At 46.5% G+C, this 10,770-nt stretch overlaps 1 protein-coding gene and 1 long non-coding RNA gene across 2 annotated transcripts; both read right to left on the bottom strand.

Annotated features, from left to right (window-relative positions):
• Positions 1 to 2,754: 2,754 nt before the first annotated feature.
• On the bottom strand, positions 2,755 to 7,040 carry LOC311113989 (serine/threonine-protein phosphatase 6 regulatory ankyrin repeat subunit A-like; the record flags this gene model as incomplete). Its single annotated transcript, XM_084189258.1, has 9 exons — positions 6,960 to 7,040; positions 6,439 to 6,658; positions 5,844 to 6,015; positions 5,495 to 5,640; positions 5,287 to 5,369; positions 5,110 to 5,192; positions 4,893 to 4,984; positions 4,571 to 4,687; positions 2,755 to 2,768 (listed from the first exon to the last, which is right to left on the bottom strand). The coding sequence occupies exons 3-9, from the start codon at positions 5,897 to 5,899 to the stop codon at positions 2,755 to 2,757; spliced, it is 591 nt and encodes a 196-aa protein (XP_084045384.1). The 5' UTR covers positions 5,900 to 6,015; positions 6,439 to 6,658; positions 6,960 to 7,040.
• A 9-nt stretch (positions 7,041 to 7,049) lies between these two features.
• Positions 7,050 to 8,018, bottom strand: LOC311113992. The gene is made up of 3 exons (XR_014611068.1): positions 7,936 to 8,018; positions 7,300 to 7,387; positions 7,050 to 7,077 (listed from the first exon to the last, which is right to left on the bottom strand). It is a non-coding gene; the product is annotated as an uncharacterized lncRNA (long non-coding RNA).
• Between the last annotated feature and the right edge of the window lie 2,752 nt (positions 8,019 to 10,770).

Here is a 10,770-nt window from a genome sequence, read left to right as displayed (position 1 = left end):
CGCAGTTGACAGTGAGAGGACGTTTCTTTTTTTGCTGAGTTTATATCTCAATGTCCCAACTCTATAAATACATAGCTCTGGGCCTACCTCTCCATAGGCGGTGACCTTTGACCTACTACTGAATCTGTATCTTTAGGCCTATGTGATCCTGTAACCAGTCACAAATGTGTCATTAGTGTAAATCACTTACCTGACTTCCTTCATAACATCAGCACCATTGATGGGGTCATCCAGGTCTATGAGGGTGAGGTCATTCCCACTGACCTCTGACCTCTGAAAGACAGCACAAAGTCATGTTTAGATGTCACCTACTGTGTCGCCTTTTGCCGTGTTCAAAACAACTGGGAAATCTCTGACTTCCGACTTCAGTGCGTTCAAGACAACTGGGAAATCGGGAAAAAAAACAAGCTCCGACTGGGAAAAATCTTTTTGAACAGTCATCCAACTCGGAATTCCAAGTCGGAAGCAGCGCGGCTTGGCGGGTCATGTTTTGGAGGACGCCTGACTCGACCTTCGCCTCTCCCGAGCCCGCTGGGGAGTTGCAGCGATGAGACAAGATCGTAACAAGATTGTAACTACCAATTGGATATCACGAAAAATTGGGGAGGAAAAGGGGGTAAAATTACCACCACAAAATGTAATCAGAGGCTCTATCCTTTCTAGTGATTCTATTTCTATGGTCACATCATAATGTATCATATCTATGCTTGTGTCCGAAATAGCACCCTATTTCCAATATAGTGCACTTATTTTGGCTGGAGCCCTATAGAGTCCCACAGTATGAGTCATAATACCCATAAAACCTAGTGGTCAAACAGGGAAATGGTTCCAATCGTTTTAATAATAATAATAATAATAATAATAATAATATGCCATTTAGCAGACGCTTTTATCCAAAGCCACTTACAGTCATGCGTGCATACATTTTTACGTATGGGTGGTCCCGGGGATCGAACCCACTACCCTGGCATTACAAGCGCCATGCTCTACCAATTGAGTTTTTCCACCATTCATTTTTCCCATTGGGGATTTTAGAAACACTTAAAATAAGGTCTGTGTTTCCTGTAGGCTTACCCTGGTGTGACGTTTTGATAACCGTGTAAATCTCTCTAGGACAAGGTGACTTATCAATATATTCTCTTGTATTTACCTCCCAAAAATGTAATGCTTATTAGCTGCTAATGTGGCTATCATAAAGAACTACAAATGCCATGATGATCATGCTGATCGAGGCAAAGGTAAGAATCTCTGGATTAACTATCTAATGTTAGCTAAATGTAGTATATGAATAAATTGGCTGCATTTCTTTAAATTGACAATTCTGTGAACTGTCTAGTGCAAGTTTTAAATTGACACAATACCTGTTAGCAAAGGTGTCAGCTAGAGATGACGTGCAGGAGCTTGCAGGGATTTGTAGTTTTGCATGATGTCTACTTTGATGCTAATTAGCATTTTCGAATCTGAGAGTAAATGGAGCCGAATATACTGATAAAAGCCACCTTGTCCGAGAGAGATTTACATGGTTACAAAAACGTCACGCCAGGGTAAGCCTACACGAAATACAGCCCTTATTTCGAAAATCGCCTATGGGAAAAATGAATGGTGGAAAAACGATTGGAACCATTTCCCTGTTTGACCGCTAGGTTTTATGGGTATTATGACACCTCCACTGTGGGACTCTATAGAGGGGTTGGTTGTTTAGCAACAAAACTGGCATGCAACTATGGGGCAAAATAGACAGGGTTTGCTTAGACTGTTGACAACATGTAAACTATATTTAGTCTCTAAATGTTTATTGCAACCATAAATACATTTGAACAATGAACTCGTCTCAAATACATTGTTACAGTTGTTGTTGGTTAGCTAGGTAGCGAATTTTAGCCATTGCATAGACATGATATCAGTCAAAACACCTCAAAACAAGACATGGTATCAATAACACCATACAATGAGCTGAAACATGCCACAGAGCTACGATTCCCCACATGGCAGCTTGTTGTTAGCTGAGGTTCAGAATCATAACAAGATACACGACTTCCAGCCATCGATGCGCGAGCATCATTTTACCGTGACGTCAGCCAACCCTTCTATGGCTCTTGGTCAAAAGTAGTGCACTAGGCTACATAGGGAATAGGGTGCCATTTAGGAAGTATTTATGAAGGTGATGCCATAACCTTTGACCCACAGCAGATTCTACTGTACCTTTAGCCAACTCTCATGACTCCCCGGCCATAGGCTTTCTAGTTTGATATTACAGCATGAATAGCACATTATTTCATTTGTTAAACAATATTTAATCCACAGTAATTACTATAATTGAAGATTTTAAAAAAAAAATAACATGCCTACCTTGCACTCTTTATTCTCCATCTCCTTGCAAAATCAGCACATTTCCTTGCCAAAATGAACGCATTCCTCCAGCACTAGCGAGGATCAGACTGAACCGCTCCAGCGGTTTCTGATCCGTTTCGACGTTTATCAGTGATGACGTAACAATGCTGTAAAGATTTGACGCACTTCCGATCTGGTGCTGATGCAACGCTCTGTGCTGTTGAAAGCTCACGTATGGAAATCCTGCGAGTTGGAAACAAATGTAGGCTATTGTTGCCCTTAAAACTGTAATGTTGAGGACGCCATGAACAAATAAAATACATAACCCACACCGTTAGGCCAAAGTAAATGCATTTTTTCATCACTTTGCCAATAGACTTCTTGTTCCTCGTTGTAGCCTTTCTTTTGGGATTGGCACCACTGTCACTGCCTGACACCTAGAAATTGATACTGCGGTTGTCACATAAAACAGATAACCCATAGTTCATTATTAAATAACATAACTCATTTCTTTATTTTATTACTCATAAAATATACAGCAATCTTCAGATACTGAAAGAATTCATGGGAGTTTCGAATTCAGTCACTATTTCATATGTACATGCTAGTTTCATCCTTTTAAAGAACAAAAAGGACACGAAAAACCTGTGAACCTCCTGTTCCTGATTTGACTAACATAGCATATGTATTGTACATATTTCCAGTTAAAATGATTTTCAAAAAGAGACAAAAAAACGGCGGTTTGAACAAGCCATCACATAAAAGGATTGAGTGGTTTCATTTTTTTGAAGAAGTTAAAGCAAGCAAAACCTGTCAAAATACATTGATTATAAGACCAAGACAAATAATATAGATTTTCAACAGAAGAAAATCTAAATGCTGCTGTCCTACCATTGGTTTCCAGTGTTTCTCCTCTCCAAGGGAGGCATGTTTTCCGCCTCGTATGCCTCGGAATAGTATCAGTGCTTTTCACAAACGTTGTAATACTTAGTGTGCATCATTGCTTTCGCTCATACAGCTGCCCCTACTCTCCTAACCTCCCCTCAGTAACTAAAGAAGGCACAAAATGATGATGACATAAATATCACAAGAAAGAATACATGAATGAATAATTTACTTTCTAAAATATTTTAGGTAGGTTTAATAACGCAAATGTAAAAAGTCCTGTTGCTCACATACCAGTATGCAAAATCTACATCCTAAATGGCACCCTATTCTTTATAGAGTACACTACTTTTGACCAGAACCCTATGGGCCCAGGTCAAAAGTAGTGTACTATAAAGGGAATAGGGTGCCATTGGGGATGGAATTTATTTGAAATTACTAATGAGAGCAAATACTACGATTTTTTGGTTCCCACAGAGGGTCAGGAGCTTAAGACATGAATGATTTTAATAAAATGTTTGTTCATAAAAAATAAATGATTTCCCCTCCTTCCACATGGATTACAGACAAGAGGCTAGGTACGTTGACTGTCTTAGTGTGCGGATAAACATGACCATCACTCTCATAAAACTTAAATGAAACATCACTCCTTATGTTTTTTCTCAGCCCAAAACGCTCAATCCCATTTCTACTGTCAAAACAGGTTTTGAAAAGGCTTCTTCCACATCTTTTGGTCCATGTCTGTTTTTCACTCAGTGAAGTGCTACTATCTCTTAGAACTACAGGTTATTGCCGTCATAAGGTGTCCGTCTGTCTGTTGGCTGGACAGTTTCTACCGTTTAGGACCTTTGTGGGTAAAGGTAAAGGTGGGGTATAGCAGCAGCAGTTCCTCTGAAGTCCAGTATCTGCTGGAAGGACACCTGGTGGTACGAGAGGATGAGTGTGGCCAGCCAGCCTGTTGTGCCTCCCCCTCTCCCTCCCTCCCTCCATTTCTTTCTCTCCATCTGCGGGACTCTTAAGGCTCCTGTGCGGACTGTCTCGGCTCGTGCCCTCCCAAAGCTGGCTGTGGTGATTTAAGACACGGTGTGTATGTGTGTATTTGTTTGTGGCCTCTGCCCCACTTCACTGTCCATCCGCCTGCCCTTGGCTCCCCTCCTGGGCAGCGACCACCACCACCCTCAGTACGTCTCTGAGTCTGAGTCGTTGAGGTCCTCATCCTTGTAGAAGCCTCCATCGTGGTCGCGGTGGCCGATGTTGTTGAAGCTGCAGTAGGAGCTGTGCTCGCTGCGCAGCACGGGCAGGCTGTCGAAGGTCACACTCTTGGAGGGGCTGGTGGTGTAGTGGTTAATGGCACTGAAGGACAGGCTGGGCGCCGGGTTGCAGGGGGACACGGGCATCATGGTGGCCAGGATCAGCGCCAGGCAGTCCGCCACGTCTTTGTTGGGGGCGCAGGCCAAGGCAGGCGTGTAACCTGAGGGGTTCAAACAGAACAGCAGAGGGTCACTTCAGGAGCATCACCGTTTACTACAACGCTTTTGTTGAAAAACATGAAATAACACCAGGCTAGGAGATACAAAGTTAAGACAATAACCAAGCAGTGGATTAGAGAGAAACATTTGTGGACACATTGAGAAGAGAAGTACAGAAGAAAACAGTGTTAGCGTAATGGATCTTACCATTCTCATCGACTGCGAGCACGCTAGCACCCTTCGCTAGTAGCTCCTGCACCACCACCGTCAGACCATTTCTGGCTGCAACGTGTAACGGCCTGAGGAGAAAGTACCGTCAGATTAGACAGCAGAAAATGAGGATACCTCCCAAATGCCAGACTATTCCCTATATAGTGCACTTCTTCTGACCAGGGCCCAATTAATACAGCTGAACCATACGTACGTCTGTAAGGCTGCGTTAGTCGAGTTGATGAGGTTCCTGTCTGTAATCTTCTCCAATATCAACAAGGCACTGGTTTCATGCCCCTTTAAAAACCAGAGTCAAACATGTCAGACCAAAATTTAAACCAGAGAGAGCCAACTGTTCAGATGAACGTCATCTTGATGTGGGAATGCTCACCTTACTGCAGGCCAGATGAAGAGCAGTGTTCTTGACTGCATCCTGCAGGGTGAGTTCTGCTTTGGCACTGCTCACCAACAGCTCTGACACAGACAGAGAAACATAAAGAAACTCAATGAGGAAATTAAGCGACTTATTAAAATATAAAACAGACAGGTTGAACTTAAGCCGGCTGGCGAGGCAAAGTGGAGGAGAGGGGGCTGCATACCGACGGCGTTGGTTTGTCCGTTCTCAGCAGCCATCATGAGGGAGGTCTTCCCGGAGGCGTCGGGGGAGTTGACCTGGGCGTTGTGGCCTAGCAGCAGCTGAAGACACTCCACGTGGTCCGTGAAGGCCGCTGCATGCAGGGGGGTCCTGGAGAGAGGAAACGTATTTCACCGATATCGTGTAGGACTGTTATAAACAAGTTTGTTCAATTAACCCTGTTTATACCATAGAAATATAAAATCACTAATAGATGTATTAAAAGTAATCTACAATCCCTCATCCAACCCCAGAGGTCATTTTAACAACATTATTCTCCAGAAGAAAAGGACTTTGTCATGTGCTGTAGTTACCGGTTCTTGGTGTCAGTGGCGTTGACAATGGCCGGCCCCAGAGTGTCAATCAGCATCTCTGCAGCCCCCTCGTTGTCATTGATCACAGCACAGTGGAGGGGGCTGAAGGAGTTGCCCTCAGTCTTGTGGAAAACCTCCTGTTCCAGCAGCACCTCTACACACGTGTCATGGCCTAGTGGAAGATTGATTCATTTAATTTATAATTAAAAGTAATAGGTTGCTCCAGCAGGAAACATTACATACAGGAAAAAGATGACGTCGCTGCAGACCACAACAATACTCTCCGAGAAAGCTAAAAATCTGACAATCCCTGACAAAGTCCTGTTTCAGTGTAAGGTCCTCCACTGAGAGTCATAACCTTTAATTCTGTTGTAGTCTTGTTCATTCCCCCACATGGCTCCGTCCACACCAATCGAATGCTTTTCAAGCCACAAGAGGGAGTGAATGAGTGTACACTTCATGGAGGAGAGAACAGAGCTACAGTCCAGTTAGTCAGTACGTACCGTTGTATGGCCTACCTAATTCAGGGACATGTTTACAGTGCTGAAGAGAGAAAATCAGAAAATATCTAGTGTTCCGTTAGTTCAGTACGTACCGTTGTAGCAGGCCCAGTGTAGTGGCGTGTAGCCCTGGTTGTCTGTGATGACGGGGAGGGTCTCCACTGACTGGGCGGCGTGTAGGAGCCCCCCCAGCACCCCGATGTGTCCGGATGCCGCCGCCAGGTGGACAGGGGTCCGCCCCTTACAGTCCCGAACCAGGAAGCTGGCGCTGTGCTGCAGCAGGGCCTCCACACACTCCTCATGACCCGTCACCGCCTGGGAGGAAGGGCGGGGAGACAAGAATGGATTTGAATAACTAATAATCAATGATATAATAATGAATCATCAATTATTTAAAATGATGTCTGGAGGCAGGTCCCTACAGGGATGAATACACCACTACCCATGGACAACTACTTTTCTGAAGATAATATGTATATTTGGGCATAACTTATATTCCATGCTAGATCCCACCCCAAAGCCATCCCTAGTAGTTCAATGGCCCCATCCCTAGATCAGAACAAGCCTCCCCGTCTCTTTCTGTGTGTGAGCGTATACAGCCAGCTCTCCTCCTCACCCCTCTGTGTAGCGCTGTTCTGCCCCACTTGTCTTTGGCTTCTACGCTGGCTCCCTTGTTGAGCAGTGAGTACACACAGTCTGTGTGTCCGCTCAGCACCGACAGCATCAGAGGGGTTCTGATACACAAGACAACAAGGTCATATTACAAACTGGTAATAACTAAGATGAGTCCCAAATGGCACCCTATTCCCTATATGGTACACTACCTTTGACCTGAGCCCATAGGGTTCTGGTTTAAAGTAGTGCACCAAGTAGGGCATAGGGTGCCATTTGGGACGTATACCTAGTGTCAAAATCTCTTTATTTCAGGAATTGTATCCAAAACCCAATTGACTTACTGTCCATTCCCGTCTTGAACGTCCACTGCACTCTGGAGGTCAGCATTTCCAATCAGCAAACGCAAACACTCTGAATGACCGTTGGTAGCTAGAGGAGGATGAATACAGAGGATAGAAGAATGTGAGATGATTGACCGTCAGTAGCTAGAGGAGGCTAAACAGAGAGGATATAAGAATGTGAGATGATTGACCGTTGGTAGCTAGAGGAGGCTAAACAGAGAGGATATGAGCTGATTGCTGGACGACTATTACCTTCACATGAACAGACAGATTTCTAGAACAGTGGTATTGGTAGATGACATCCTCATGATGTTAACACAGCAGATAATAAATCATTTTGGGGCTGAGGCCCTCGAAGCCTGTCACCTGCTAGCTGTGTACCTGGCTCTGGATAGAAGTCCCCCTGTGCACTGATCTAGGATCAGCTTACCCTCCCCAGATCCTCAACCATTAGTGGGGAACATGACAAAAAATGTCCTTAGATCAGTGTGTAGTGGGCATTTCACACTATACTATATAAACATCCCTAGAGTGGACATTGGCGTCGTAGCAACATGACCAAACAAATCTCCATCTTGGTCAGGAAAACTTTTGAATTACAGAATCTCTAGGTCTTACGTGATATCCTATGCATACCTGCAGCGTGGATGGGGGTCCTCTTCAGGGTGAAGTCTTTAACCAGGATGGAGGCTCCCTGGTTGATGAGGACGTCAACACACTCCACATGGCCTTTAAAGGCAGCCAGGTCCAGAGGGGTGCGCCCCTGGCTGTTCCTCACGTCTAGATCCAGCAGAGACTGAACCAGGACCTCCATAGCATGGTGGTGGCCGTGGTACGCCTGAATGGAAACAAACACACAGTCTGAAGCAAAGTCCAGTGGTATGCCTGAACAGATATACACTCCTAATATAATCAATGTCCTATAGTAGACCAGTGGTATGCCTAATATAATCAATGTCCTATAGTAGACCAGTGGTATGCCTGACGGAAACATGGATTACCACTGAAAACACTGCTACTCCTACTGCTCTCTCCTCGTCTGACCATGTGTTCTCGCATACCCCGAGAGCATCTGGTCAGCGGGGTGGTGGCACAGGAATCCTCATCTCTCCCAAGTGGACATTCTCAATTTTTCCCCTAACCCATCTGTCTATCTCCTCATTTGAATTCCATGCTGTCACAGTCACTAGCCCATTTAAGCTTAATATCCTTGTCATCTATCGCCCTCCAGGTTCCCTTGGAGAGTTCATCAATGAGCTTGACGCCTTGATGAGCTCCTTTCCTGAGGATGGCTCACCCCTCACAGTTCTGGGGGATTTCAACCTCCCTACGTCTACATTTGACTCATTTCTCTCTGCCTCCTTCTTTCCACTCCTCTCCTCTTTTGACCTCACCCTCTCACCGTCCCCCCCTACTCACAAGGCAGGCAATACGCTTGACCTCATCTTTACTAGATGCTGCTCTTCTACTAATCTCACTGCAACTCCCCTCCATGTCTCCGACCACTACTTTGTGTCCTTTTCTCTCTCGCTCTCCTCCAACACTACTCACTCTGCCCCTACACAGATGGTAATGCGCCGCCGCAACCTTCGCTCTCTCTCTCCCACTACTCTCTCCTCTTCCATCCTATCATCTCTTCCCTCTGCTCAATCCTTCTCCCTCCAATCTCCTGATTCTGCCTCCTCAACCCTCCTCTCCTCCCTTTCTGCATCCTTTGACTCTCTGTGTCCCCTATCCTCCCGGCCGGCTCGGTCCTCCCCTCCAGCTCCGTGGCTTGATGACTCATTGCGAGCTCACAGAACAGAGCTCCGGGCTGCGGAGCGGAAATGGAAGAAAACTAAACTCCCTGCCGACCTGGCATCTTTTCACTCCCTCCTCTCTACATTTTCTTCATCTGCTTCTGCTGCTAAGGCCACTTTCTACCACTCTAAATTCCAAGCATCTGCCTCTAACTCTAGGAAGCTCTTTGCCACATTCTCCTGCCTGCTGAATACCCCCCCCCCCCCTCCTCTCTCTCTGTGGATGACTTCGTCAACCACTTTGAAAAGGAGGTTGACGACATCCGATCCTCGTTTGTTAAGTCTAATGACACTGCTGGTCCTACTCACACTGCCCTAACCTATGCTTTGACTTCTTTCTCCCCTCTCTCTCCAGATAAAATCCTGCGACTTGCACCCCTTCTCAAAAAACCAACACTCGATTCCACTGATGTCAACAACTACAGACCAGTATCCCTTCTTTCTTTTCTTTCCAAAACTATTGAGCGTGCCGTCTTTAGCCAACTCTCTTGCTATCTCTCTCAGAATGACCTTCTTGATCCAAACCAGTCAGGTTTCAGGACTGGTCATTCAACTGAGACTGCTCTTCTCTGTGTCACGGAGGCTCTCCGCACTGCTAAAGCTAACTCTCTCTCCTCTGCTCTTGTCCTTCTAGACCTGTCTGCTGCCTTTGATACTGTGAACCATCAGATCCTCCTCTCCACCCTCTCCGAGCTGGGCATCTCCGGCGCGGCTCACTCCTGGATTGCGTCCTACCTGACCGGTCGCTCCTACCAAGTGGCGTGGCGAGAAGCTGTCTCCGCACCACGTGCTCTCACCACTGGTGTCCCCCAGGGCTCAGTTCTAGGCCCTCTCCTATTCTCCCTATACACCAAGTCACTTGGCTCTGTCATATCCTCACATGGCCTCTCCTATCATTGCTACGCTGACGATACACAACTAATCTTCTCCTTTCCCCCTTCTGATAACCAGGTGGCGAATCGCATCTCTGCATGTCTGGCAGACATATCAGTATGGATGACGGATCACCACCTCAAGCTGAACCCTGGCAAGACGGAGCTGCTCTTCCTCCCGGGGAAGGACTGCCCGTTCCATGATCTCGCCATCACGGTTGACAACTCCGTTGTGTCCTCCTCCCAGAGTGCGAAGAGCCTTGGCGTGACCCTGGACAACACCCTGTCGTTCTCCGCTAACATCAAGGCGGTGACCCGATCCTGCAGGTTCATGCTCTACAACATTCGGAGAGTACGACCCTGCCTTACACAGGAAGCGGCACAGGTCCTAATCCAGGCACTTGTCATCTCCCGTCTGGATTACTGCAACTCGCTGTTGGCTGGGCTCCCTGCCTGTGCCATTAAACCCCTACAACTCATCCAGAATGCCGCAGCCCGTCTGGTGTTCAACCTTCCCAAGTTCTCTCACGTCACCCCCCTCCTCCGCACACTCCACTGGCTTCCAGTTGAAGCTCGCATCCGTTACAAGACCATGGTGCTTGCCTATGGAGCAGTGAGGGGAACGGCACCTCCGTACCTTCAGGCTCTGATCAGTCCCTACACCCAAACGAGGGCATTGCGTTCATCCACCTCTGGCCTGCTGGCTCCCCTTCCTCTGCGGAAGCATAGTTCCCGCTCAGCCCAGTCAAAACTGTTCGCTGCTCTGGCACCCCAATGGTGGAACAAGCTCCCTCACGACG

This window comes from Coregonus lavaretus (assembly GCF_964263955.1).
Source record: "Coregonus lavaretus genome assembly, contig: HAP1_SCAFFOLD_980, whole genome shotgun sequence".
Taxonomy (NCBI): domain Eukaryota; kingdom Metazoa; phylum Chordata; class Actinopteri; order Salmoniformes; family Salmonidae; genus Coregonus; species Coregonus lavaretus.
Note: the sequence above shows the minus strand (reverse complement) of the source record. Positions and strands in the feature narration are given on the sequence as shown.